The sequence below is a fragment of the Electrophorus electricus genome, chromosome 22 (genome assembly GCF_041902795.1).
Source record: "Electrophorus electricus isolate QZ-2024a chromosome 22, ASM4190279v1, whole genome shotgun sequence".
NCBI lineage: Eukaryota > Metazoa > Chordata > Actinopteri > Gymnotiformes > Gymnotidae > Electrophorus > Electrophorus electricus.
In genome coordinates, this window is record NC_137518.1 from 625,168 (window position 1) to 652,193 (window position 27,026).

The 27,026-nt window shown below is 46.9% G+C and overlaps 1 protein-coding gene across 5 annotated transcripts in view; it reads left to right on the forward strand.

Moving 5' to 3' along the window:
• The window catches only part of trim62.1 (tripartite motif containing 62, tandem duplicate 1), a 40,813-nt gene that overhangs the window by 3,760 nt on the left and 10,027 nt on the right, over positions 1-27,026 (forward strand). For 2 of the 5 annotated variants that reach the window (XM_035520477.2, XM_035520478.2), the window contains exons 3-6: positions 13,167-13,262; positions 16,620-16,876; positions 17,010-17,054; positions 17,545-17,660. In XM_035520477.2, the coding sequence (XP_035376370.1) occupies positions 13,167-13,262; positions 16,620-16,876; positions 17,010-17,054; positions 17,545-17,660 (514 nt within the window). Of the gene's footprint in view, positions 1-13,161; positions 13,263-13,549; positions 13,675-13,842; positions 13,933-14,552; positions 14,771-16,619; positions 16,877-17,009; positions 17,055-17,544; positions 17,661-27,026 lie in introns of those variants that run through there. The other 3 variants (XM_035520481.2, XM_035520480.2, XM_035520479.2) reach the window with 3 other exon arrangements.

A 27,026-nucleotide genomic window follows, 5' to 3' on the forward strand; every position in this document is an offset into this window, starting at 1 on the left:
CCTCGTTATAAAAGGGCTCAGCGTAACCTACTGGTGTGGGATTGGACCAGACCAGAAGGATTTGTGCAAAAATAAGGCAGTTAATAAAGAAATAAGCAAGACTATTCAGATCAGTAATAATTTGCATTTTGCATCATGTTAATTGGTGGTCTAAAGGTTTCACTACTTGCTGGCAGTATTGGCCTGGTAGCTGCAGTGCAGAAACTAAAAACGTTTGGACAATTTGGACAAAAAACATGTCTTGGCTGATTGACTACATTTGAGGTAAGTAGAAAGGTCTTTGTAAATTTCCCTGAAGTATCCCTCTAATCTTCTATTAGCACTTTGCAAAGTGCATTTTTGACACTGAACACCACCAGAGCTGCAAGCTGTGCATCATCAACAGATACACATCCAGAGCTGTGAAAAATGTTTGAACGTGTGTAACCTTAATGGAGAATTAATTGGAGCAAAATGCTGGACTTGTCGCACACTTTTGTGGCAGTCTCTTTGGAGACCCTCTCCAAGGGGAGATTTGTGGAGTGTCTGTTTCTTTGGCTTCTTAATAGCTCAAGTGGAGCGACTGGGCTCCTGTACAGCACTTCATAGGCCTCAGAGGTGGGTGCCGAGGGCCTTCTTCAGAAATCAACGCCCCCCACAGGGGAACAGGCATACTCGAATGTCCTGTGTGCACTTTAAACCCACCAAGAGAAAATTGCCAGGGAATTCCTGAGCGGATCTTGGCTGTTAACGAGGCTGTTTATTCTGCTCACCGAACCTGTGGTTCTGAATGCGCTTTCATAAGAGTTGTGACAGGTCGCTGTGAGTCTCCAGCAGAGTCTAGTTGCAGCAAGTGTGACTTTGTTGTCTGATGTTCCTTCCCTACTCCCATAATTGAGTTAACATGCATAAATTTCTCATTAAGATGTTTTGTATCTTTTGAAAGTTTTCCTTTAGAGTCAGCTGGGTAATTGGGAACATAGCCCTTCTTTTTCTTCACTATATTTATACAAAGTGACATTTGATGTTATATTTGTAAATGCATGAATGATAGCTTTGTTAGCTAGTGTCTACTCTTCATAGGTAATTCAGACACTTGAGCTATTTCCAGCCTTATGGGGGAATGAGCTTGTATGTGACTTGTACGTATTTCATCAGCCTGGCTTAGTTATGGTTTTTCTAAAAGCTGTATTGTGAGTCAGGCTCCGTATTACGTGACGAGTGGGTTTGTGCAAAGGCACTTATGTAGTGACTCAAAATTACATTGGCCACACAGCCAATGGTGCATTCGGTAATAAAGCATGGTAGTAAGACAGGGTGGCATTTGTTTTATTTGTGCAGGAATATATGATCTTATTTTTGTTCTGTGTTGGTATAATTTGTCGTTGCTGCAGGTGATTCCCTGTGCAAAGTTTAAAAAGACAACAGCACAAACCCCTTGTGTTTAAGTCCAGTCATTCCAACATTAGGGGCCCTTCTTGCTTTCAGAAAACTATTCAGTTGGTAGCTCCAGTCATTTAATGGATTAACTGTGGGGCAAACAGGTTGTTTGAACCGCCAGATGTATCCGGTCTGGACACAAGTCAGCAAATTCCTTGGCAAAAACCCCAAAGCTTTTCTGAGTTCTTGGTGTCTCCATACACCTATCTGCCTATTTCAGTCTGTTTTTGTCTGCCTGTTCATGACTATAATGGCTTTAGAATCCAGGCACCTCTGTTACTTCAGGAGGTTATTCCAAGACCAGTGAGAGTCTCATGGAGGCAATGTGAGCTGTCAGGAAGAGCAAGACAAGAGCAGCATGTAGGTTCTATTTCCTGCTCTGTCAGCCAGCGGAGCGGATCGCTCTGATCAGAATCAGTATAAGTTGTTGTTAATGTGAGTTGTTGTTATTGTTGTTGTTGATTCGAGTTGTCCGCCCTACGCTGTGTACACAGCATGCGTGTGCTAGCAGCTCTTCACAGCCAAATGGCACCGAGGTCCAGATCTCTCCTGTTGCTGCCCAATTTTACAGCTCTTCCTGAACAGTTCTTTTTTTCCTCTCTCCACTTCCTCACTGAAGGTGCTTAAGCTGCTTCAGTGCAGTTAAGCAAGAATCCACTGACTTTTGATAACCTTTTTTTTTTTTTTTTTTAAACACATGCTTTGCCACTTTCTCTGTTCCAGTGTAAGTACAGTAGAAAGAATGTGTGTGGTACTCTGCTGTTCTCCTGGGTTTTGTTGTGAAGTAATGCAGTGTGAGAGACAGTGTCAGGTTTTAGTGCTTCTGAGGGCATGTGAAAGCATTTAATGATGTCCCTGATGAGGGCTGGCATCATCACTCTGGCATCAAACCCTGTTTTCTAAGAATATGCATTGCTTGTATGTTTGACTAAATAAATAATAACTCATTGTTTCACGTGGCATCCTCCATTTGTTTGCCAGAGGCTGTGATGCAGCCAGTGTCATCATCTTTTGTTGGTATTGGAATTATATCTTTGCTCAAGATGGCATTGATGAGGCATGGGCTGAATGCACAAATAATGATGATGGTCTGTTTATTGGCTGAAAATGTAGCCTATGTTCATGTTGGTGGAATTACAAACCTAGAAACAATTAGATTCATAATGATTGACATGAAATGTTGGCATGTTTTCACTGTCCAATATTTGTAATAAGCAATATGAGTTTCAGTCACTACCTGTGTTAGCTAGTTACCATTGTTACCTACAAGGGAGTTTGATACAAATCACACATATTCTCTGAAGGTTGTTCACCTAAACCATTACTTTACCTAGCTGTCTACGTGATAACAAATCTAACAGACAAACCTTTATGTAAACTGTTACAGTTCAACGCATTCCATAGTTTACATAACCTATCTGTCCAGGAGGAACATGGCCAGTTCCAGTGCATTGATCTTCACCTCTTCACATGTAACTCTAATCATTAGTAACTCTAATCATTCTCTCCATTTTGAAGAAGCACTTCCAGTGTTAACTCTTGTTTTAGAGAGTTTAATGTCAGGTTTCAGCAGCACAGAATGGCTTTTGTCCAGAGCACAAACACCTGCTGATGCAGGGTGCTTACGGAAGTCCATGTTTTCTTAGCCAAACACACAGAGATGGGGGTGGAGTCTCATAAAGTGATTGACAGGTGGTCAATGTAAACACAAAAACAAGATTTCGTCCCAGAATGCATTTTTTTTCAAGCAGGTTTTGTCAGGCACCTAATACACATGTGCTGATGGTAGTGTTAAAATTATTGTTTTATATTCTACATATTTCACAGATTTGGAGTTGCTAAAAAAATGTAGGTTTAATATACGATCTGTCCAAGGTTTGAACTCAATTTCATCTGTTCAAGCAACACCCAGTTTGTAATTCTGATGTTCTTTCAAGAGCACAGCAGAATGTTTCTTGTACATTTTTTGAACATTTTAAGTTTTTCATGTGCCAAGGGCATTACACAACAAGCCGTTCTGTAACAATGATCTGGCTCCATGAGCGTTGCAGGTTAAAACCAGGCCTCCCCACAATTGTAATGCCCAAGGCTCCTTTTGCTTTATCTGTCATTAGATAGCACTTAAATAACCCACTCTAAAAGAGAAGCTTTCAGACCTCACCGAGTCCTCTACGATCGTCAAGGTCCTTTTCAGTGGAAAGCCAAGTAAATCCCTAGAGATTATTTTGGGAGGCATTTGGTAAAATAATTGCAGCCTCTCTCTTTACACTTTGGGGAATCACCTCATAGGTTTGCACAAAGAGTTCTCACCCAACCAAGTGTCACCCCATTTATCTGAAAATCAACAATAACAAAAAAAACTTAAAAAAAAAAAACAAAAACATTTTCCAAATGTGCCATGACGAATTGTCTTTGTATTTCTTTTTGGTCTAAATAACCTATATCATTTTCTTCACAAAGAGATATTGTTAAATATTTTAATAAGACTACAACACAACATACTAGCAGCTTGCTAAGTCCCTGCTAGCTGGGCCATTTTGAAAGTTGCATGCTTCCATTTTGTTCTCTGTGGTCTGGAACTGCTGGCCTCTGGTACCTGCCTAGCTGGTGTTGGTGCTTCTTACACAGTTTGTGGGTTGTCACAAACACTGGAATACTCTTTTTTTTTAGCCTTATACCACTGTTGATATTCTGGGTTCATGTTGTTTTCAGTCAACTGTTGTCAAACGTTTTTCAGAAAATGCTGGTTGGTCCACATAAAAAGGCATGCTTGTTAAAGAAATCGAATGCCTGTCTTCTGTATTTTGCAGTTGGTAAAAGACATCAATAGTAAGGATTCCTATCAGCTTGTCATTGGAAATGAGTGCAGTGTGTGTAGCAACCTCCATCCACCTCTGTGCTTCTGCCTCACTGTCACTCTGGCCTGCCACACTGTGGTGGCTCCTCCACCAGGGGAACCTGCAGCAGTAGTGAGGCAAGACGCTTTCATCTGTGGTAAGCGCATGTCTTGTGGTTCAGCTCCGCCCCTTTTGCTCTCCTGTTTGTCCTGTAGGCCGTATGCTGTTTTTGAGTGTCAAGCCTTCAGGTTGACGGTTCTGGTTGCCAGAGCCTTCCATTCCTCTCGTGTACGCTAACAGATTAGTGTGCAGCGGGAGTTGTCAGTGGTGATCCAGGCAGCTCACTGGCACCCCACCCTGGTGCAGGGTGGAGGAGCTCTAGAGCCTGGCCAGGGTGCCGGGAGTAACCTGGAGGGGTCTGGCCAACATCAGCGTTTCATCTGCAGCCTGCCGTGGGTCTGACCTTGTGTTTCTCCCTCCGATCATTAGTCTGATTAGTCTGGTATGAATTATTGAGCTGACTGCCCTGAGCCCTCTGGGAAACATGTTTCCACCTCTGTAAACGTGATCTTAGGAAAGGGAGCGAGACCAAGTGACTGCTGAATCACATCTCATCACCCGTCTAACCCTTCAGGAAGAGTTGCAGAAATAAAAATGACAGTTTGTCACTGAAGCCCTAAACATCGTTTTTTTTTTTTTTATGTTACTGAAGATGCATCTTGGCACTGACATTGGGATTTTTGCAGTTATTAACTGAAGTTCTACAATCAGTGGATTTTCAGTCATCTGCTTTCTGAATTGCAATTAAGCATGTCTGCCTGAAAACTAGTCATCATGAGTGAAACAGTGTCAGAATTTTCACTCTGTGCTGTGAAAGCCCTGATTAGTCAGATATTTGCTGTTGAATGTGAATTTGTCCTGCTGTATCCCAGAGGTATTCTGGTAATCTGACATCAGTTGTGTTTTCTGTATGCCTGCTGCAATGCACAGTTTACCACTAATGCATGTTGTTAATTGCTATTATGTTACTGCTAAAATGAATCTCATTCAGCCCTATTAACGTAGAAAATACCAGCGCCGACCAACATTAACTGGAATACTGAGTATTTTTTCTTCTTGTATAAAAAGACGCACATAATGTTCAGTTTCCAACTGTGCACAGTCCAAAGGCCTCCAAGACAATGTTTACTTCTCTGCTGCGAAAAAGAGGAGAGGAAAATAACATCAAAAGTAGTCAAATTTATTAAAGTAAAAAAAGTTGATGCTGAAAGAGTGAAACGTTTACCCTGCACTCTTATGTCAAGTCAGTTCATTAAATGGTCTGTAGGTTATTGTAACTCGTGTGGACTCTCACCCAGTGCCACTGTATGAGCCTGCTGAGTCTCTACATAACTTTCATACTAAAACTGTTTTTGTTTTTTTGTAAATACCTTTATGTAGATCAGTGTTTGTACAAATTAAACATGACTGTGAGAGTATCAGTATGTGAATGTTTTGTAAAATATCAGTTCCCCCACATACAGCCCACTTCTATTCTGTGTGTGAAACTTGCTAATTTAGGTGCGTGTGGGATTTCCTACATGAAACCCACAAGTCAGCCAAATATAGCCTGTAACAGACCCCTTTCACACTGCAGGCAGGCCCCTGACTTCACACTAACAGTTTGCCTCCCCTCTGGCCGGTGGACACAGGGAAGAGCTTTTTAACAAGTTTCTTTGTGTAACACGTGAAGGAGTCCAGCTGTGTGGTTTATCTTGACTGACTGTAAAACACTACAACAGCATCTCATTTACAATTTGGTTCCAAGGGCTGTCATCTGGCCCAGCACAGTGCAGATCTGTCCCTGACTCCTGCTGGTGGAGATGGAGGCAGCTCTCTCTGTGTGTCACAGCCATGACCTTCCCCCATCCCTATGCAGTGTGCTGAATTACCATCATACTGATACTGACACAAAGCTGTAATCTCATCGTACTGACATAAAGTTGTCTGTATGTCCAACATCTTTGTCTTCCATCTTACATAAAGCCGTTCATCAGACTCTTCTGCCACAGGTGCCAGATAATCCATTGAAATGCATGCATGCTTCCTCACTACACCCCTAATTTCTGGTTGCAGTTTTTAAAATTTTGACTGCTCCTATTTGAGGCATAACACAGGCAGTAGTGCATTATTGTAGACGGCCCAGTACGTGACTCCCTGCCTAACTCTGCAGTCAAAGCACTGTTATTATATGTGGAGCTGCTGTCGGCATGATAATGGATCGTCCAGGCGAAGTGGTGCAAAGCCGTCTGGTGGACGTGGGCGTTTTGGTCCTTCACCGGTGCACTCTCTGCCCCCCTCCACTCATGTTCTGTCTGCTCCCACTCATGTGCACCCCCCCCCCTGTTCTCTGTGCAGAGGGGGCGTGTCCTCCGGTCTCTGTGGAAAGGTGAGCTGCACTCTGCTCTCTTCCATTGAGCCGCCCACACGTTGCTCCATCTTTGTTCGGGTGAAAGGTTTGGTGCTTCTCGTTTTACTCTGACCTCAAACCTCAAGGACATTTGATTACTCACCACTTGTCTGGAGAGTTCACTTAAACCAGGGGCTTCACCTCCGCTAGCCATGTCCAGGCTGCCTTGCACTGGCTGTGAGAGTGATATTCGGATATGGTCCCACAGCCCTGTCAGAAGTCATCGTGCATGCCTGACTGATTTCTGGGACCGCTGTAGATTATTCTGCCGAAGGCACCACAAGATGTGTATGTCTCTGTTCTGGAAGCGTGTGTGATGTCAGCAGGCTCTATTTGCAGCCTTGTGCACACAGCGTCTGTCAGTGGCCCACAATCCACCCTCTTTTGCCAAGGATATGAGATTCCTCTCATATGTCAAGTTGGAATTCCTTTGCTAAATACCGAGAGCAGAAATAGTTTATATTAAACCTCACAGCGACTTTTGGTCGAGTGTGTCTTTGGAATTCTAATAAATACCAAGACATTGAGTCTCAGCTTCTATTTATTCATTTTTAATCCATCACATTCTTCTGAAATCTCTGAAATGTATTTATTTTTATTTCCTTACATCTGGGTGCACTGCTGTGTCCAAATAAATATCATGTCCAAATAAAAGCACACTGGGGTAGGGTGAGGTATCTGGCTGTGTTCCTGCTGCCAGTCCTGGAAGACTGCACAGTTTTCCACGTTCATCATTTACATGACTGCATACTTTAACTCCATTCTGTCCTCTGGGGTCAGTCCAATTGGGTCAGTCTTACTGAAATGTTTTAGTCTAACATTAGGCTCAAACCCCACAGCAGCCTTCTCACCCTGTTTAGCATGGTGGGTTTCAGCCTCCCTTTTCCACGGGCATGCTGACGCGAATATCGCTCGGCTCTACCCTGGGAGAAACATGCCTGCTAGAGAACACAGTACACTCACACATGTTTGAACCAGAGTCTGAGCCTGAGGATTCAGCAGGACGTGGCTGAGTGGTTTGTTGTTAACGAAGACACCTTTCAACCTTTCTCTGTACATGTTGGCTAAGGGCCTTATCTGTTGCTCTCACATTAGTGCTGGAAGATCTAATATCAGCTCTTCTGTCCTCTGAGGCCAGGAGCTGATGTAGCGATTTGTGCTGCTCTGTGCAGCCAACAACACAGAACTTCCTTTGTTTACCTCATAGTGATGCATATAAGCTGTGGGTGGAGACACTCAGATGAGGGTGGTGTAGTACTAATGACTCCCTTAGTGACATATAGGTTGCCAGATCTGCTTGTTTTATCCTGTTTTCTGAGTTTTCTTATTTCACTGTTTGTTGGTAGGCACTCCAGATACCCAAATATATGTGCACAAGTACTGAAAAATCAGTTTTTTCATATGTCCCCCTTTAAGGCAGCAGTATTGTCAACCATAAATCACCAGTCCACAAGGGAAATCTAGAGCAGAATGGAGGCAGCCCAGACTGGGCGGATGAAGGGTGTTCCAGACACAGTCTGTACTGCCACACTGCAATACAACCAGATTAACAATCACAGAAATATGAATGTGCTTTTTAGCCACTGGATGTAGTCCATATTTATGAACTCCTTGCAACATTGCACTGCATTTAATAAGGTTTTAATATTCCATGGCTGATGGGTTTTTCAGGTACTACACACCCAAGTGTCTGCAGTATCACAGTTTGGGCTCTGTTTTCTCGGTTTTGTGGTGGTGCTGATATTTCTAGCCAGTTTGATTCTGCTGCCTGCTTTTTCCCCTGGCCCTTCCTCTGATCTCCACAATCTCTGCACTGACATCTATCAATTAGCAAACCGCGGAGCCCCTGTCTCTTCTCGGCCCAAGTGGAGCGGTGATTGTCAGAGGGCGGTCGGAGCTGGCAGGTGGATAGACTGGTTCCGTCAGCGGGAGGCCTAAAACACTGTTCGTTATAGCGCTCACGACATGCAGCACAACCTGTCTCAGCCCCCGCGAAGCCCCCGCCGTCCCGACCGGCCTGCAGCGCTCTGGATATGTATGTTGCCTTCCTCACTGCCCCAGAGAGCACAACTTGGTCCTCAGGCATGCCGGATCCCACCATGTGGCATTCCCACTTTATCCCAGTCCGACTGGACCATGCTGCTTTTTCTCTCTCTCTCTCGTTTTTTTTTTTTCTCCTCGAGACAGAGCACCACATGTTTGTCGATCCAGTCATTCTCCCTCCAGGCTGAGCGGTGGATCTAGAGTGCCTCGGCGCTATGTGTCTGGTCTGTGGCGTGGGTGACGTGCTCCAACTGCAGCCTGCCAGACCCTCCCACGGATTATACACACTGAAGCCAAGGGAGATGAGGCCATCGGGACAGGAGGCGTGACTCAATCGCCGTATGATGGTTTTGAAAGGACATGAAATTTCTGTGAGATTTCTCATCTTGACTCAGCACTTCTGTGGACTTGTGGGTCATTTATCTCCTGTGGCCTTTGCCACTTTAGAAAATGAATTTCACGCAAGAGGAGGAGCAAGTACGCTGGAGGGTCTCTGTCCTCCTCCTCTTCCTTCTCCTCCTTACACTGGAGGGTCTCTTCTCCTCCTTCGCTGGTTATCATAGCACAGAACCCTAACATAGATATATCAAAACCAAAGTACCAGTATGCGATTGGATCTATATGGGAGCCTTTCATTTTATCGACATTTTAAACTTTTTCAGACACTTATCCTGGGAGACTTTTATATATTTATAGGAATGTGTTCTGCCTGGGACTCATGATCTTGGAGTTTCTTGCATCTTGCTCTACTTGGTCTTGTTGGCTTATGTGAGGTTTCAAGCCCATGCATTGAGCACAGTGTAATGTCGTCCTCTTTGGGTGCCTGGTAATCTCCTCAACCTTGCGCACACACTACAGTGGGAATTCACAGCAAAAAGGAAATGAAAGTTATCAGGAATGACCGCAGTTGCTATCTGCCACAGGTCAGAACTTAAGGAAACACATACTAGAGCTTAGGTTTTCACCAACTGCTTGATAAAAACCCTTCTGAGAAACTGGATGACGCAGGAGTTTTACATCTGTTACTGTGAATCCGCTTCTGTCGAAGTACAAAAGAAAACAGCAAAAAAAAAAAAAATTAGCCGGTAGACCTTAGTCACGTGGGATTTGTGATTGTGCCACACATTCTCATTAATCCAGTTTAGGAAATTCCTGAACATCATATGTGTGTGTTTGTTCCTGTTTGTTTACAGCCTTACTGTCAGGGACTTTCTGCTTCTACCTCCAGAAAGTGGTTTCCTGGAGGTGGATGTTGAGACCTGCGGGTCCTACGGGTTGATCTTTGCCAGCCTGCATGAGAACAGGACGCTGCCGTGTGCTGTGTAACTGGGCCCTGTCTCCTCACAGCACAGGCCAGAGAGCCTTCCTCACCAAACGTGTTAATGATGAATACACACCCTCCCAGCATCATGAAACCAGACAGTGGCTGTGCACAGTAGATGCACATTAACTAAATAAATAGACAAATAAATAAATATACAGTGTGGAAATAAGTCATTATCTTTATTTCCAGTGTTTCAACATTGTTCCTCTGGACACTATATTAAGTTATTGTGGTCTTCGTGTTGTTTTACACACAGAAACACGCGACGAACAGTGTTCAGAAGGAGCAGTGCTAAACTGAGAGTAACCACTAAACATTAAAATATACTAATACCAGATTATGGTTACAAAGAGTGGTGTTATGCAGAGGTATCAAGCTTTTTGAAAAGTCTTGGCAGGTCCAAACCCTTTTCCAGCTGTCCCTGCAGTAGCCATCCCTGCTGTGTTGTAGCTTTCATCTCCATTCAGCTGACTTCATCTGATATTAATGGCGCCTCCTTTCACGCTTTGCTCACTCTTGACTCTGACATCTCCGAAGAGCCCCAGAAACGTCTCGCAGTGTCTTCTCACAGAGACGCGTCCTGTTATGGCAGGTGACTCGTGCCGCCCCTGAGGCCCTGCCCGCCTGTGTCTGTGACGAGGACGCAGGCTGCAGACGAAGGCTCTCCAGCTGTGATGCACATGACAGAATCCACGTCCTGCTTGATTAGCTACCACGCTTTCTTCCTGCCTGACAACAGAACTTGAGGCTGACGGGGTCCGTTCAGTGTGTCCATACGACAACATGCCTCCAGCCCTGCACATAATTAGGTTTATGCAGCCTTGTGCTTAGCCTGAGAGTTAGATGTCCACATGTCCACCTCAGCAATATTATGCTGTCAAGGGTTGTTGTTGTTGGCGTTTGAGTCGATATATTTCACATTTTGGGAGTTATTTTTGGTGGTGAGACAGGGGTCCACATTAGAATACATGTTCTGCACGGTTGCATTTTTCATTATGGCTGACTGGGTACAGGATGGGTAGGGCGATGTGTGATGGATCACCCAGACACCACAAACCGTTCTTCACAGAGCATACCTGTGTTTGTGTGTGTGTTTGTGTGTCTGTCCGACCTGACCATGGCTGCCTTTCGTCATTATTTATGTAGCCTTGTGTATCTCTGTTACCTTCCTCAGTGCGAGTGCAGGCTAACACGTCTCTGCAGGGAGCTTGTGTTTAATGAGGAATGCTGAAACCTGACCAGCATTGTGAAATTCAGAGCCCAGGTCCTTTTGTAGGACCCGCTGCCCGTGACCTTTGTGGTTAATCTCAGATGCTCCACAGTGTGAACGTGCGAGTAGGGTTACACGCGTGAGGTAAGTGTTTGGATGTATAATCTGCCAGTAGTGACGTCCTTCTCCATGGTGCCGTGTCCTGGTGAACGTGACTCCAGCCCCGCAGACACCTTGCAGCCACAGTCTCTGGGAGAGATACCCGTGTTCCATGCAGGGAAGCAGATTGCCAAAGATGCAACTTACTTTCACCTTGTCGAGCTGCATCACTGCAGATATTTATGGAGCGCCCTCTGTTCTCTGCAGACCTGTAGCCTTGGCCCACAGGACAGGGAAAAAGACATTTTGTTAACAAAAAGTCATGAAGTTTAGTCACCAAAATTTGCGTTTAGTGAGCGGTGCTGATGGTGAGACTGAGGTGGTGTTCCCTCCCGGAACACAGACAGGTGTGGAGTCAGCAGGTACACACTGTGACCGACTCCCAGCCTACTGTAGACCCCACAGACCAGAAGAGCTAGCTGGCAGAGAACTGAGCCACCTTCCCCCTCATTAAAATGTATAGCCATGTTCCCCCAAGAGAAATGTGGAATTGCTTTTTCTGTTTCTTGTCCTTGAAGCGCTAGTGTTGAAAGCTGTGTAAATGCATAACCTGAGTTAGATTTAGGTGGTGTTGCAGAAGATGTGTGGTGTTGAGGCAAAGCATCCAGCTTTCTGTAGATATGTAAGGGAGCGATACTGCAATCGAGAGTTGGCTGCAGATTAAGATCTAGGCCAGATGGAAAGCCTTTATTTGGTGATATACACAATACTATTAAATGTATCTCTTCAAATTTTCCATCTTCTTTGTGAGCTGTTGTACAGCACCCTGGAGCTGAGAGGGTTAAGGGCCTTGCTCAAGGGCCCAGGAGTGGCTGCATGACAGAACCAAGCTTTGAACCCTCAACCTTCTGACTGTTAGCCAAAGTCCTGAACACCAGGCTACCACTGCCCATATACTGTTCAACCTTAGGCCTCTCAGGACCTACATCAGAACACTGTTCGTCAAATGCTTGTAAACTCTTCATGACACTTTGGGTCCTACACCTTTATCATGGCTGATGGTTGTAGAAGTTTACAATGAGACTTGCATAGAACACTGGACTTGGGATGGACAGTTGACACACATTTCAATTTGTATATATCCTTGCTTGATATATTATTGTAATAAGTTATATGAAGGGCTATGACAGTGTATTGGTGCATGAAGATGTTTGTATCTATGTAACTACTCAACGTGTCTCCAACGCTGTCAATTACTCAACGTTACTGTGTGTTCTGCACTTAGCTATCATTCTAACATCAGTCCCATTTATTGGTAACGCTGACTGTAACTACATCAGTGGAATATGAAAGCCTGCTGTGTAATAAATGGTGGTCTGGCAGAACAAGGCCTTACTGAGTGTCTTGTTTCTTCTTCATCTATTTTTGTGTTTGGACTCCGTCGTCCCTGGACTGTGATGATAAATTTGCCTTAGCATGTACATGTGCAGTAAGTTGTGATTTCATGATGAGTATTTCTGTCTGTGGTGGGACTCAGAAATACACTTTAAAATTCATCTTGTTTTCAAAGTTGAATAATGAAGAAATTTCCAAACCATAGCGCAGGAGTCTCAGACTGGTTATATTTATAGGGAAATTAAATGTAATGGCCCAAACCCCTTAATGAGGGCAACTGATTGAGATTCGATTTCCTGAGGTATTTTTTCTCTGACTGTTTTCAGACGGTTCACCCGGTCGTTTTCTATAATTATTGGGCTGAAAGTGATTTTGTGTGTGTGTGTATAGAGGGAGATGAAGGACCAGCTGACAGCCCTGCAGGACAGTGAGAGGGGTCACACCGAGGCCCTGCAGCTGCTCCAGAGACAGCTCACCGAGACCAAGGTACACACACACACACACACACACACACACACACACACACACACACACACCACATCTACTTTGCCTGCCATCCTGCAGTTTGTAAAAAAACAACATAGAACCTTTTGAGGGTTCAGATGGACTGACCACATTTAGTAGGTGATGGCCTAGGGTGAGACAGCCACAGGTGAGAGAGCCACACTGACCCGGTTACTTTAGATGAGGATGCTCACATATAAAACTCCGATGGAGCTCTGAATGCCCCGTTCAGTCCTCCACTGATTAACCCTTCTCTTTTCTAATCTCAGACCCGTTTTCCTTCCCAGACCAGATGTCAGGTTTTCCATGTACGCTATTGCTTGTGTGGTTCTGTATCACACATCACTGACTCCTGGCAGGAAGTCAAGTCAGACATTCTTCTTGAGACACATTTGTAAGTACATAGATTTAAAAATAAGGAAAAATATATATATTTTTAAAGTGGATCCAGTCATGATTTTGAAGGAGGTCAAGCTAGCGTTCTTTAGCTGGTTAGGGAGGCGTGTGCTATGTTGATGTTAACAACATCTATTTTTCACCTTTAACTGACTTTCTAAACCAGGCCTGGCACCAAGATATGTGGAAATCAAAAAGGACTTCTTCCAGCAGCAGCTGACACATGACTACTGTGTCCATTACCTATTCATAACAGGTCTCTCCAGCGTCCTATTGCCTCTAGAAGTGTTTCACTCACTCACTCACTCACTCACTCACTCACGTTCCAGCAAACAGATTGGCTTATGGAGTAGCTGTTAGATGTAAACTCCTTGTTTTAGTCGGTGATTCACCACTGATGGCGTTATGTAGCACCACGTTTGTTTATCCTGGACCGCTGCTTTGTTCTGTGTTACAGCTGAGTCTGTACACCAGGTTAAACTCTTACCACAGAAAACTCATGAGTCTTCATGAAGTATACATGTTATCTGTTTAAATATATATAAAAAAATATTGTGTGTGTGTGTACACACACATTTTTTAAAATTAAAAAAAAAAAAAATTCAGTGGTATGGTGCTCTTGACAGTTGTTGTTTCTCAGAGCGCTCCAGAGCAGTCAGCTCCATCCTGCCTGAGACTCTGCTTACTGGATGCTTGAGCCAGATGGAGATTAACCAGCGAGTTAGCTCAGCCCTCAGCCCACTTCACACATGACACGAAGCCGTTTTAGGAACTTAGCCTCTCCTTTTATTGGTCTTTTGCTCATGTACAAACTTATTTTGACCTTCTGTGTTTTAGTACTAAGGTGTTTTTAATGATTGCCCTTTCTTGTTAAAGTTGTTGTCTTCCTGTCCAAATCGGATGTGACCTTGCGCACACCAGAGCGCTCCATCTCTGGTCTGGAGTCGTCACAGAGAGATGAGCTTGATTACCGGCTGTGGGCGCAGAACGCCCTGCTGGAAGGCTCCTCTGTGGGGCAGGGCCGCCCTTTTAAGCAGCCCCATCTCCAGGGCCGAGGAGTGAGGAGCCTCTGTGCTGCACATCCATCAGCATGGGTAGGTGGGCCAGTCCTGCCCACAGTCCCAGCGCAAATCCCTCCTGTCTTCTGGAGGAGATAAACGGTATTAACAGGATTTCTGCTTCCTGGTGGCCAGGAAATGGTGTCTCCCTTTGAACATCTGCTGCTTTAAAGAAGAGGAGAAAGTGCGTTTGGTTTTTGCAAGGCTGTTTGACTGAAAGAGGATGTACAGCTGTCTCACTCACAACATATCTCATACTCGGTTAGCTGATTAAAGCATGGCGGCAGTAATCGAGCCAGCGTCCACATGTGATGGCACTCCCCTTTTCTCCTGCTTTTTGTAATTTGGAAAACTCAGACTGTCAGATGCACATGCTACCACCACTCAGTATAAGATGCATAGGATACTTGTGATGTTTTCTCCCAGAGACACCCAGCACTTTGGTACCCTGTCTGTTGATGGTCTCTGTCCTGCTGGTTTTGTGATGGTCGTTTGGTGCATCTCTCCATGTAATGAGGTGTCTAGCCTGAGTCCACAGTCTCTGTGTGGTCACTCTTCTGTCTGTCAGTGTTTGGTTTGACTCTTGAGTAATTACTAGGGGGCTGCCATGATATTTAACTTTTAAAATGTCTGGGTTTTTTTGCGTTGTCGAACTACATGGAGCGCAGCCTGCCTGCCTGTCTGCCTGTTCATTTGCTGGCTTGTTTTTTTTTTTTTATGAGCTCACACAAACCAGCCCATCAGAGCGGCCAAGTCTGCACTGCACTACAATATATGATCTGTTCTGGTTAAAATATGTGTAATGATGATGTCACCCAGTCTGCTTTAAAATGTCGTGGAGCATAGGAATAATATCTTATTATGACCAGATTATTCTTGTTAATGATGTTGTAGCAGTAGTGGTGGTGGTGGTTGTTTGATTGGTTGATTGATTGATTGTTTTTGTAGTTGTTTTTTTTTATTTTTATTTTTTATGGTTAACTAGTTTTACCATGCCATGGCAGTGACTGGCCTCAGTGGGCCAGGGTGTGGGCCAGGACAGATGTGCGTCTGCACACTGGTAGGCTCTGTGCTGGGGTTATTGTATCAGCCGCTCTCCTGCATGTGTCTGGCTCTATGCAGATGTGCCTGGAGCGTCTCTTCTTTCGGCCCCTGGTTCTCTGGAGCGCGCTCAGCTCTCCTTGTGTTGCGCTCATTGCCCTGAAAGACTATTCTTCTTCTTGGCCAATGCCTCACATGTCTTCTGCCCTTCTCACCTCCTCCAGGGTCCTTTCATTTTCAGCTCAGCTCCTCCCCCTCTCCTTCCCAATTGAATGCCCCCTTCTTTAACATTCAGCACTTATTGGCCTGTCGGCCGGCTGTGGACATCACCTGGTTCACCTGTGCTGTTCTTCTCCTTTACCTGTACTGTCGTTGTTGTTCTGCTTTTATCTGTGCTGTTCATTTCCTTCCCCTGTGCCGTTCTGGTTTATCCGACCTGTCCTTTTGGCTAGACCCATTTGCCTGATGGCCCAATTCCCATTTAGTTCACTTTGTACCATGGGAGACCAGGATAATTGGCTGAGTTTGATATCATTTTGCTTCCTTCGTTATGTAGATTGATGATGATGATGGAAACATTTTATACTTACAGCTGTCTTTTTCATCTAAAAGTGTTCTATGCTTAGTGATCTAACAGATTAAATGGTCTCTGTCTCTGGCATGTCCTCCCATTCACAACTAATCAAGTAGTCATTGTGTCTTTACCTTATAACTCACTGAACGCTGATCTAATGTGTTTGGCCCGTGCCCGAGTGATTGCCCCCCACCTGACTGACACAACCAGTCACTAATCTCACTGGGATTCCTGGAGCTGCCCCTCTAACGGTGGTTCGTCTCTCCTCAGTCTTCGGCGAAGAGCCTGCGGGCCACAATCGGTGAGGCGTTCGAGCAGCTGCAGCGTTTCCTGCGCGAGCGACAGAAGAGCATGCTAGAGGAGCTGGAGGCAGACACGGCCCGCGCCCTCGCCGACATTGAGCACAAGATCCAGCGCTACAGCCAGCAGCTCCGGGACGTCAAGGAGGGCATCCAGATTCTGCAGGAGAAGCTGGGAGAGACAGGCCGCCATGACTTCCTGGAGGGCGTGGCCCTCACGTCTGAGAGGTGGGCAGCGGGGTGGGGCAGACTATTGGGTGGGGCCATGGGACCACAGCTGGGGGAGGGAGGGGTGGGTCTGAGATTTGGTGACTGTTTGGTCTGTAACACCTTGTCTCCCTTTCTTGTAAACGCTGGTCAGGGAGCGTCTGATTCGTGGAGAGTATTGCTGGTGGAAGCTACCAAGGCAAGTCAGGATATTTGAACTTAAAATTTATAATCCAGTGTTACCAGCCCAGTGTTACCAATGGCAGTTGTCAGCCCAGTGTTACCATAGCTTGCAACCACTGATGGAGGTGAGAAGATGAAAATGAGGGATTTGAACTTTCAGGAACTGGGATTAGATGGGGCTTTATAGGCTATTTAAGTTTAATGACAGGTAAATGTTTGTTTAGGTAAAGCTGTTAAGCTTTAAAGACAGGGCAGCTAACGGCTGTGGGGTTATTCTCCCAGCTGGAGGGGAGGGGAGTGCCATATGAGCCAGGGAACAGTCTGAGTAATGCGCCTGCACCAGCACGTATGCTAACAGTGCTAACCCTGTGTCCGTATGTCAATCTGAGCTGTTTGATTTCACAGTTCTGTAAGACATGCACCTTTCGCAGTGGAAGATTTGTCCTGTTGCTCTAGGAGTACAGGAACTGTTTCTAGTGAAGAAGTATTTTCTTGTGTCTCTGCAGAATTAAAGGCAAAATCCATGAAACCAACCTGACCTATGAAGATTTCCCAACCTCCAAGTACATGGGGCCCTTGCAGTACACAATCTGGAAGTCTTTGTTCCAGGATATCTCACCAGGTAACGTGTCCCACTTCAGTGTCCCACGCTGTAGGAGGGCAGGAGGAGAGGCACACAGCACACTGCCACAGAGTGAGGAGAGCTGTATTACAGGTTTCACATAGCCACACTGAAACCAGGTCAAGATGAAGTGTTTTTAAATGTCATGGTGTTTCATCAGTGCAGTGAGATTTCAGCTTTTATCGCACTATGCAAAGGGTGAGGGTAGGCAATTCTTACAAAGGAAACCGTTTGATGGTTCTGAGGTACTTGGGGGTTGTGATATGGGAAGTTATGCACAGCTGCAATTCAGATACATTTATAAATGGTGATGGAAGAGAGATTGGAAAGGGAATTCAGTCATTTGCATTTGATGGTATTTCTGAACAAGAAAAAATTGGAAACGCTTATTTTAGGCTGTGAAGGCTGGGACTTCACAACCCATGTCCTGCAGGATGGCAGGCAAAGTAGATGTGGGTGTGTGTGGGTGTGTGTGGGTGTGTGTGGGTGTGTGTGGGTGGGTGTGGGTGTGGGTGTGGGTGTGTGGGTGTGTGTTGTGGTGTTGCTCTGCGATGGACTTCTGTTAGCGCCATTCCTGGTCATATGACCGTTTTACTGTGGTGAGAGGGTTCCACAGCAGTACTGCTCGAAATTCAGTCTACACTGGCAATCCACTACAGCCCTGTTTTCTCTCATTATATAACCTGATGCAGGATCATGTGGTTATATACATGCAGTGCACATATGCCGTCCTGCTTCTTTGCCCTTGATGTGAAGTCAGCTCTGATTGGTGCGAGGGGAAAAAATGGGCAAAAGGGGAGAACGTGAGTGGCAGACAAAAGCACACATTCATCAATCAGGTGTTCGCTTCAGCTTCATCTGTGCTGTCTGAAATAAACCAGGGCCTCCCCCACTGTCCCCAGACTACTCGCTCTGTCTCTCCATACCTCTGTAATGACAGTCCCTCCCTCCCACTCTCACATATCTTTTTGGGATTATTAACTCGTGTGCTCTCTCCCCCTCCCCCATCGCTCCTTCTCTCCCTCCCCCCCCCTTCCACCTCCAAATCCCTCTCTCCCCATCTCTCCCTCTCTCTCTCCTTCTCTCCCCCTCCTCAGTATCTCTCTCTCACTCTCTCTGTCCTTCTCTCCCTCGCTCCCTTTCAGCTGCTACTCTGCACGACTGTGTGGATCCGAATGCTGTAGCTTGGTTTCCCTGCATTTTGGAGAGAGATGGAACACACACAGAGAGAAAGAGAGAGAGAGCTACAGTGAGATGGAGGGGGAAAGAGAGAAAGAGAGAGAGAGCTACAGTGAGATGGAGGGGGAAAGAGAAAGAGAGAGAGAGCTACAGTGAGATGGAGGGGGAAAGAGAAAGAGAGAGAGAGCTACAGTGAGATGGAGGGGGAAAGAGAAAGAGAGAGAGAGAGAGCTACAGTGAGATGGAGGGGGAAAGAGAAAGAGAGAGAGAGAGAGCTACAGTGAGATGGAGGGGGAGAAAGAGAGAGAGAGCTACAGTGAGATGGAGGGGGAAAGAGAGAATAAATATAAGAAAATAAAGAGAGAATATTTCAGTATTTATGGGCTACCTGGTGGTGCAAACTGCCAATGACATGGAGTGGAAGTGACAGCGTCCTCTCCCCTGACTGGCTCCAGGCTCTGGGCCTGTGGCACTGGTTATAAATAGTGAGGATGAAACTGTTTTGCAAATTTCTCCCTTCCCATGTGCCTCTGGCAGGCCGGACTGTCTGAGGAGCTCCAGGAAAACAAGCCAATGTTGGTTTGCTCCAAATAGTCTATGAGCATTGGCATGGTGTAAAGTCTAAGAGTAGGAGAGCCTCCCCTTAAGTCTGGGCCTATGAAACGGTGTGAAGAAACTCCCTCAGAACTGACTGCTTCCCTCGTGTTGCCACATCAACACTGTCGTTTCCTTGCATTACCCAGGTTGTCATTATCTGTAACTCAGGAATTCTCCTAATCCCTGAATTAGCTTGGTGTCCTTGAAATATTTTGTCTAAACCGGTGCCCTGTAGTAGGGTTCAGAGGTGCTGATGAGCCACAGCTTCGTGTCTGAAGGTTGTGCCCTTTAGCCTGGAGGGCAGTGCAGACCCCTCCCAGGCTCCTCTAATGTGCTCCTCAGGCCTCCTGCTCTCCGCCCACTGCTCTCAGCCTTAGTGTAACTCCTGGGCTGATGGCCAGCAGGCCCTGCGTTGGGGTTTGAACACAGTGCTTCTCTGTCTTCCTCTCTCAACACAGTACTGTCCCCCTTCTCTCTCTCTCTCTCTCTCTCAACACAGTGCTTCTCTCTCTCTCGCAACACAGTGCTTCTCTCTCTCGCAACACAGTGCTTCTCTCTCTCTCGCAACACAGTGCTTCTCTCTCTCTCGCAACACAGTGCTTCTCTCTCTCGCAACACAGTGCTTCTCTCTCTCTCGCAACACAGTGCTTCTCTCTCTCTCGCAACACAGTGCTTCTCTCTCTCTCGCAACACAGTGCTTCTCTCTCTCTCGCAACACAGTGCTTCTCTCTCTCTCGCAACACAGTGCTTCTCTCTCTCTCTCGCAACACAGTGCTTCTCTCTCTTTCTCGCAACACAGTGCTTCTCTCTCTCTCTCGCAACACAGTACTTCTCTCTCTCTCTCTCGCAACACAGTGCTTCTCTCTCTCTCTCTCGCAACACAGTGCTTCTCTCTCTCTCTCTCTCGCAACACAGTGCTTCTCTCTCTCTCTCGCAACACAGTGCTTCTCTCTCTCTCTCTCGCAACACAGTGCTTCTCTCTCTCTCTCTCTCGCAACACAGTGCTTCTCTCTCTCTCTCTCTCGCAACACAGTGCTTCTCTCTCTCTCTCTCTCGCAACACAGTGCTTCTCTCTCTCTCTCTCTCGCAACGCAGTGCTTCTCTCTCTCTCTCTCGCAACGCAGTGCTTCTCTCTCTCTCGCAACGCAGTGCTTCTCTCTCTCTCTCGCTCTCTCAACGCAGTGCTTCTCTCTCTCTCGCTCTCTCAACACAGTGCTTCTCTCTCTCTCTCAACACAGTGCTTCTCTCTCAACACAGTGCTTCTCTCTCTCTCTCTCTCAACACAGTGCTTCTCTCTCAATACAGTGCTTCTCTCTCTCTCTCTCTCAACACAGTGCTTCTCTCTCTCTCTCTCTCTCAACACAGTGCTTCTCTCTCTCTCTCTCTCTCTCTCAACACAGCGCTTCTCCCCATCTCTCTCTGTCTCTCTCTCTCAACACAGTGCTTCTCCTTCTCTCTCTCCTCTCTCAACACAGCGCTTCTCTCTCTCTCTCTCTCAACACAGCGCTTCTCTCTCTCTCTCTCTCAACACACAGCGCTTCTCTCTCTCTCTCTCTCAACACAGCGCTTCTCTCTCTCTCTCTCTCAACACAGCGCTTCTCTCTCTCTCTCTCAACACAGCGCTTCTCTCTCTCTCTCTCTCAACACAGTGCCTCTCTCTCTCTCTCAACACAGTGCTTCTCTCTCTCGCTCTCTCAACACAGTGCTTCTCTCTCTCGCTCTCTCAACACAGTGCTTCTCTCTCTCTCAACACAGTGCCTCTCTCTCTCTCTCTCAACACAGTGCCTCTCTCTCTCTCTCAACACAGTGCTTCTCTCTCTCTCTCTCAACACAGTGCTTCTCTCTCAATACAGTGCTTCTCTCTCTCTCTCGCTCTCTCAACACAGTGCTTCTCTCTCGCTCTCTCAACACAGTGCTTCTCTCTCTCTCTCGCTCTCTCAACACAGTGCTTCTCTCGCTCTCTCCACAGTGCTTCTCTCGCTCTCAACACAGTGCTTCTCTCTCAACACAGTGCTTCTCTCTCACTCTCTCTCAACACAGTGCTTCTCTCTCTCTCTCTCAACACAGTGCTTCTCTCTCTCTCTCTCTCTCAACACAGTGCTTCTCTCTCTCTCTCTCAACACAGTGCTTCTCTCTCTCTCTTTCTCAACACAGTGCTTCTCTCTCTCTCTTTCTCAACACAGTGCTTCTCTCTCTCTCTTTCTCAACACAGTGCTTCTCTCTCTCTCTTTCTCAACACAGTGCTTCTCTCTCTCTTTTTCTCAACACAGTGCTTCTCTCTCTTTCTCAACACAGTGCTTCTCTCTCTCTCTCTCTCAACACAGTGCTTCTCTCTCTCTCAACACAGTGCTTCTCTCTCTCTCTCTCAACACAGTGCTTCTCTCTCTCTCTCTCAACACAGTGCTTCTCTCTCTCGCTCTCTCAACACAGTGCTTCTCTCTCTCTCTCTCGCAACACAGTGCTTCTCTCTCTCGCAACACAGTGCTTCTCTCTCTCGCAACACAGTGCTTCTCTCTCTCGCAACACAGTGCTTCTCTCTCTCGCAACACAGTGCTTCTCTCTCTCGCAACACAGTGCTTCTCTCTCTCGCAACACAGTGCTTCTCTCTCTCTCTCTCGCAACACAGTGCTTCTCTCTCTCTCTCTCGCAACACAGTGCTTCTCTCTCTCTCTCTCGCAACACAGTGCTTCTCTCTCTCTCTCTCTCGCAACACAGTGCTTCTCTCTCTCTCTCTCTCGCAACACAGTGCTTCTCTCTCTCTCTCTCTCGCAACGCAGTGCTTCTCTCTCTCTCTCTCTCTCGCAACGCAGTGCTTCTCTCTCTCAACACAGTGCTTCTCTCTCTCTCGCTCTCTCAACACAGTGCTTCTCTCTCTCTCGCTCTCTCAACACAGTGCTTCTCTCTCTCTCTCAACACAGTGCTTCTCTCTCAACACAGTGCTTCTCTCTCTCTCTCTCTCAACACAGTGCTTCTCTCTCAATACAGTGCTTCTCTCTCTCTCTCTCTCAGCACAGTGCTTCTCTCTCTCTCTCTCTCTCTCTCTCAACACAGCGCTTCTCCCCATCTCTCTCTGTCTCTCTCTCTCAACACAGTGCTTCTCCTTCTCTCGCTCTCTCTCTCTCTCTCTCTCTCTCTCTCTCTCTCTCTCTCTCTCTCAACACAGCGCTTCTCTCTCTCTCTCTCTCTCTCAACACAGCGCTTCTCTCTCTCTCTCTCTCTCTCTCTCAACACAGCGCTTCTCTCTCTCTCTCTCTCAACACAGCGCTTCTCTCTCTCTCTCTCTCTCAACACAGTGCTTCTCTCTCTCTCAACACAGTGCTTCTCTCTCTCTCTCTCAACACAGCGCTTCTCTCTCTCTCTCTCAACACAGCGCTTCTCTCTCTCTCAACACAGTGCCTCTCTCTCTCTCAACACAGTGCTTCTCTCTCTCTCTCTCAACACAGTGCTTCTCTCTCTCTCTCAACACAGCGCTTCTCTCTCTCTCTCTCTCAACACAGCGCTTCTCTCTCTCTCTCTCTCAACACAGCGCTTCTCTCTCTCTCTCTCTCTCTCAACACAGTGCTTCTCTCTCTCTCAACACAGTGCTTCTCTCTCTCTCTCTCAACACAGCGCTTCTCTCTCTCTCTCTCAACACAGCGCTTCTCTCTCTCTCAACACAGTGCCTCTCTCTCTCTCAACACAGTGCTTCTCTCTCTCTCTCTCAACACAGTGCTTCTCTCTCAATACAGTGCTTCTCTCTCGCTCTCTCAACACAGTGCTTCTCTCTCTCTCTCAACACAGTGCTTCTCTCTCGCTCTCTCAACACAGTGCTTCTCTCTCTCTCGCTCTCTCAACACAGTGCTTCTCTCGCTCTCTCAACACAGTGCTTCTCTCTCTCTCTCAACACAGTGCTTCTCTCTCAACACAGTGCTTCTCTCTCTCTCTCAACACAGTGCTTCTCTCTCTCGCTCTCTCAACACAGTGCTTCTCTCTCTCGCTCTCTCAACACAGTGCTTCTCTCTCTCGCTCTCTCAACACAGTGCTTCTCTCTCTCTCGCTCTCTCAACACAGTGCTCCTCTCTCTCTCGCTCTCTCAACACAGAGCTTCTCTCGCTCTCTCAACACAGTGCTTCTCTCTCAACACAGTGCTTCTCTCTCTCTCTCAACACAGTGCTCTCTCAACACAGTGCTTCTCTCTCTCTCTCTCTCAACACAGTGCTTCTCTCTCAATACAGTGCTTCTCTCTCTCTCGCTCTCTCAACACAGTGCTTCTCTCTCTCTCGCTCTCTCAACACAGTGCTTCTCTCGCTCTCTCAACACAGTGCTTCTCTCTCAACACAGTGCTTCTCTCTCTCTCTCGCAACACAGTGCTTCTCTCTCTCTCTCTCGCAACACAGTGCTTCTCTCTCTCTCGCAACACAGTGCTTCTCTCTCTCTCTCTCTCGCAACACAGTGCTTCTCTCTCTCTCTCTCTCGCAACACAGTGCTTCTCTCTCTCTCTCTCTCGCAACACAGTGCTTCTCTCTCTCTCTCTCGCAACACAGTGCTTCTCTCTCTCTCTCTCTCGCAACACAGTGCTTCTCTCTCTCTCTCTCTCGCAACACAGTGCTTCTCTCTCTCTCTCTCTCGCAACACAGTGCTTCTCTCTCTCTCTCTCTCGCAACACAGTGCTTCTCTCTCTCTCTCTCTCGCAACACAGTGCTTCTCTCTCTCTCTCTCTCGCAACACAGTGCTTCTCTCTCTCTCTCTCTCGCAACACAGTGCTTCTCTCTCTCTCTCTCTCGCAACACAGTGCTTCTCTCTCTCTCTCTCTCGCAACACAGTGCTTCTCTCTCTCTCTCTCTCTCGCAACACAGTGCTTCTCTCTCTCTCTCTCTCTCGCAACACAGTGCTTCTCTCTCTCTCTCTCTCGCAACACAGTGCTTCTCTCTCTCTCTCTCTCGCAACACAGTGCTTCTCTCTCTCTCTCTCTCGCAACACAGTGCCTCTCTCTCTCTCTCAACACAGTGCTTCTCTCTCTCTCTCGCAACACAGTGCTTCTCTCTCTCTCTCTCTCGCAACACAGTGCTTCTCTCTCTCTCTCTCTCGCAACACAGTGCTTCTCTCTCTCTCTCTCTCGCAACACAGTGCTTCTCTCTCTCTCTCTCTCGCAACACAGTGCTTCTCTCTCTCTCTCTCGCAACACAGTGCTTCTCTCTCTCTCTCTCTCGCAACACAGTGCTTCTCTCTCTCTCTCGCAACACAGTGCTTCTCTCTCTCTCTCTCTCTCTCGCAACACAGTGCTTCTCTCTCTCTCTCTCTCGCAACACAGTGCTTCTCTCTCTCTCTTGCAACGCAGTGCTTCTCTCTCTCTCAACGCAGTGCTTCTCTCTCTCTCGCTCTCTCAACACAGTGCTTCTCTCGCTCTCTCAACACAGTGCTTCTCTCGCTCTCTCTCGCAACACAGTGCTTCTCTCTCTCTCGCAACACAGTGCTTCTCTCTCTCTCTCTCGCAACACAGTGCTTCTCTCTCTCTCTCTCTCGCAACACAGTGCTTCTCTCTCTCTCTCTCTCGTAACACAGTGCTTCTCTCTCTCTCTCGCAACACAGTGCTTCTCTCTCTCTCTCTCTCGCAACACAGTGCTTCTCTCTCTCTCTCTCTCGCAACAGTGCTTCTCTCTCTCTCTCTCTCGCAACACAGTGCTTCTCTCTCTCTCTCTCTCGCAACACAGTGCTTCTCTCTCTCTCTCGCAACACAGTGCTTCTCTCTCTCTCTCTCTCGCAACACAGTGCTTCTCTCTCTCTCTCTCGCAACACAGTGCTTCTCTCTCTCTCTCTCGCAACACAGTGCTTCTCTCTCTCTCTCTCGCAACACAGTGCTTCTCTCTCTCTCTCTCTCTCGCAACACAGTGCTTCTCTCTCTCTCTCTCTCTCGCAACACAGTGCTTCTCTCTCTCTCTCTCTCGCAACACAGTGCTTCTCTCTCTCTCTCTCTCGCAACACAGTGCTTCTCTCTCTCTCTCTCTCGCAACACAGTGCTTCTCTCTCTCTCTCTCTCGCAACACAGTGCTTCTCTCTCTCTCTCTCTCTCGCAACACAGTGCTTCTCTCTCTCTCTCGCAACACAGTGCTTCTCTCTCTCTCTCAACGCAGTGCTTCTCTCTCTCTCGCTCTCTCAACGCAGTGCTTCTCTCTCTCTCGCTCTCTCAACACAGTGCTTCTCTCTCTCTCTCAACACAGTGCTTCTCTCTCAATACAGTGCTTCTCTCTCTCTCTCTCTCTCTCAACACAGTGCTTCTCTCTCTCTCTCTCTCTCTCAACACAGCGCTTCTCCCCATCTCTCTCTGTCTCTCTCTCTCAACACAGTGCTTCTCCTTCTCTCTCTCTCTCTCTCTCTCTCTCTCTCTCAACACAGCGCTTCTCTCTCTCTCTCTCAACACAGCGCTTCTCTCTCTCTCTCTCTCAACACAGCGCTTCTCTCTCTCTCTCTCTCAACACAGCGCTTCTCTCTCTCTCTCTCTCAACACAGCGCTTCTCTCTCTCTCTCTCTCAACACAGCGCTTCTCTCTCTCTCTCTCTCAACACAGCGCTTCTCTCTCTCTCTCTCTCAACACAGCGCTTCTCTCTCTCTCTCTCTCAACACAGCGCTTCTCTCTCTCAACACAGCGCTTCTCTCTCTCTCTCTCAACACAGTGCTTCTCTCTCTCGCTCTCTCAACACAGCGCTTCTCTCTCTCTCGCTCTCTCAACACAGCGCTTCTCTCTCTCTCAACACAGTGCCTCTCTCTCTCTCTCAACACAGTGCTTCTCTCTCTCTCTCTCAACACAGTGCTTCTCTCTCAATACAGTGCTTCTCTCTCTCTCTCGCTCTCTCAACACAGTGCTTCTCTCTCTCTCGCTCTCTCAACACAGTGCTTCTCTCGCTCTCTCAACACAGTGCTTCTCTCTCAACACAGTGCTTCTCTCTCTCTTTCTCAACACAGTGCTTCTCTCTCTCTCTTTCTCAACACAGTGCTTCTCTCTCTCTCTTTCTCAACACAGTGCTTCTCTCTCTCTTTTTCTCAACACAGTGCTTCTCTCTCTCTTTTTCTCAACACAGTGCTTCTCTCTCTCTTTCTCAACACAGTGCTTCTCTCTCTCTCTCAACACAGTGCTTCTCTCTCTCTCTCTCAACACAGCGCTTCTCTCTCTCTCTCTCTCAACACAGCGCTTCTCTCTCTCTCTCTCTCAACACAGCGCTTCTCTCTCTCTCTCTCTCAACACAGCGCTTCTCTCTCTCTCTCTCTCAACACAGCGCTTCTCTCTCTCTCTCTCTCAACACAGCGCTTCTCTCTCTCTCGCTCTCTCAACACAGCGCTTCTCTCTCTCTCTCTCTCAACACAGCGCTTCTCTCTCTCTCTCTCTCAACACAGCGCTTCTCTCTCTCTCTCTCAACACAGCGCTTCTCTCTCTCTCTCTCAACACAGCGCTTCTCTCTCTCGCTCTCTCAACACAGCGCTTCTCTCTCTCTCGCTCTCTCAACACAGCGCTTCTCTCTCTCTCTCTCAACACAGTGCTTCTCTCTCTCTCTCTCAACACAGTGCTTCTCTCTCAATACAGTGCTTCTCTCTCTCTCTCGCTCTCTCAACACAGTG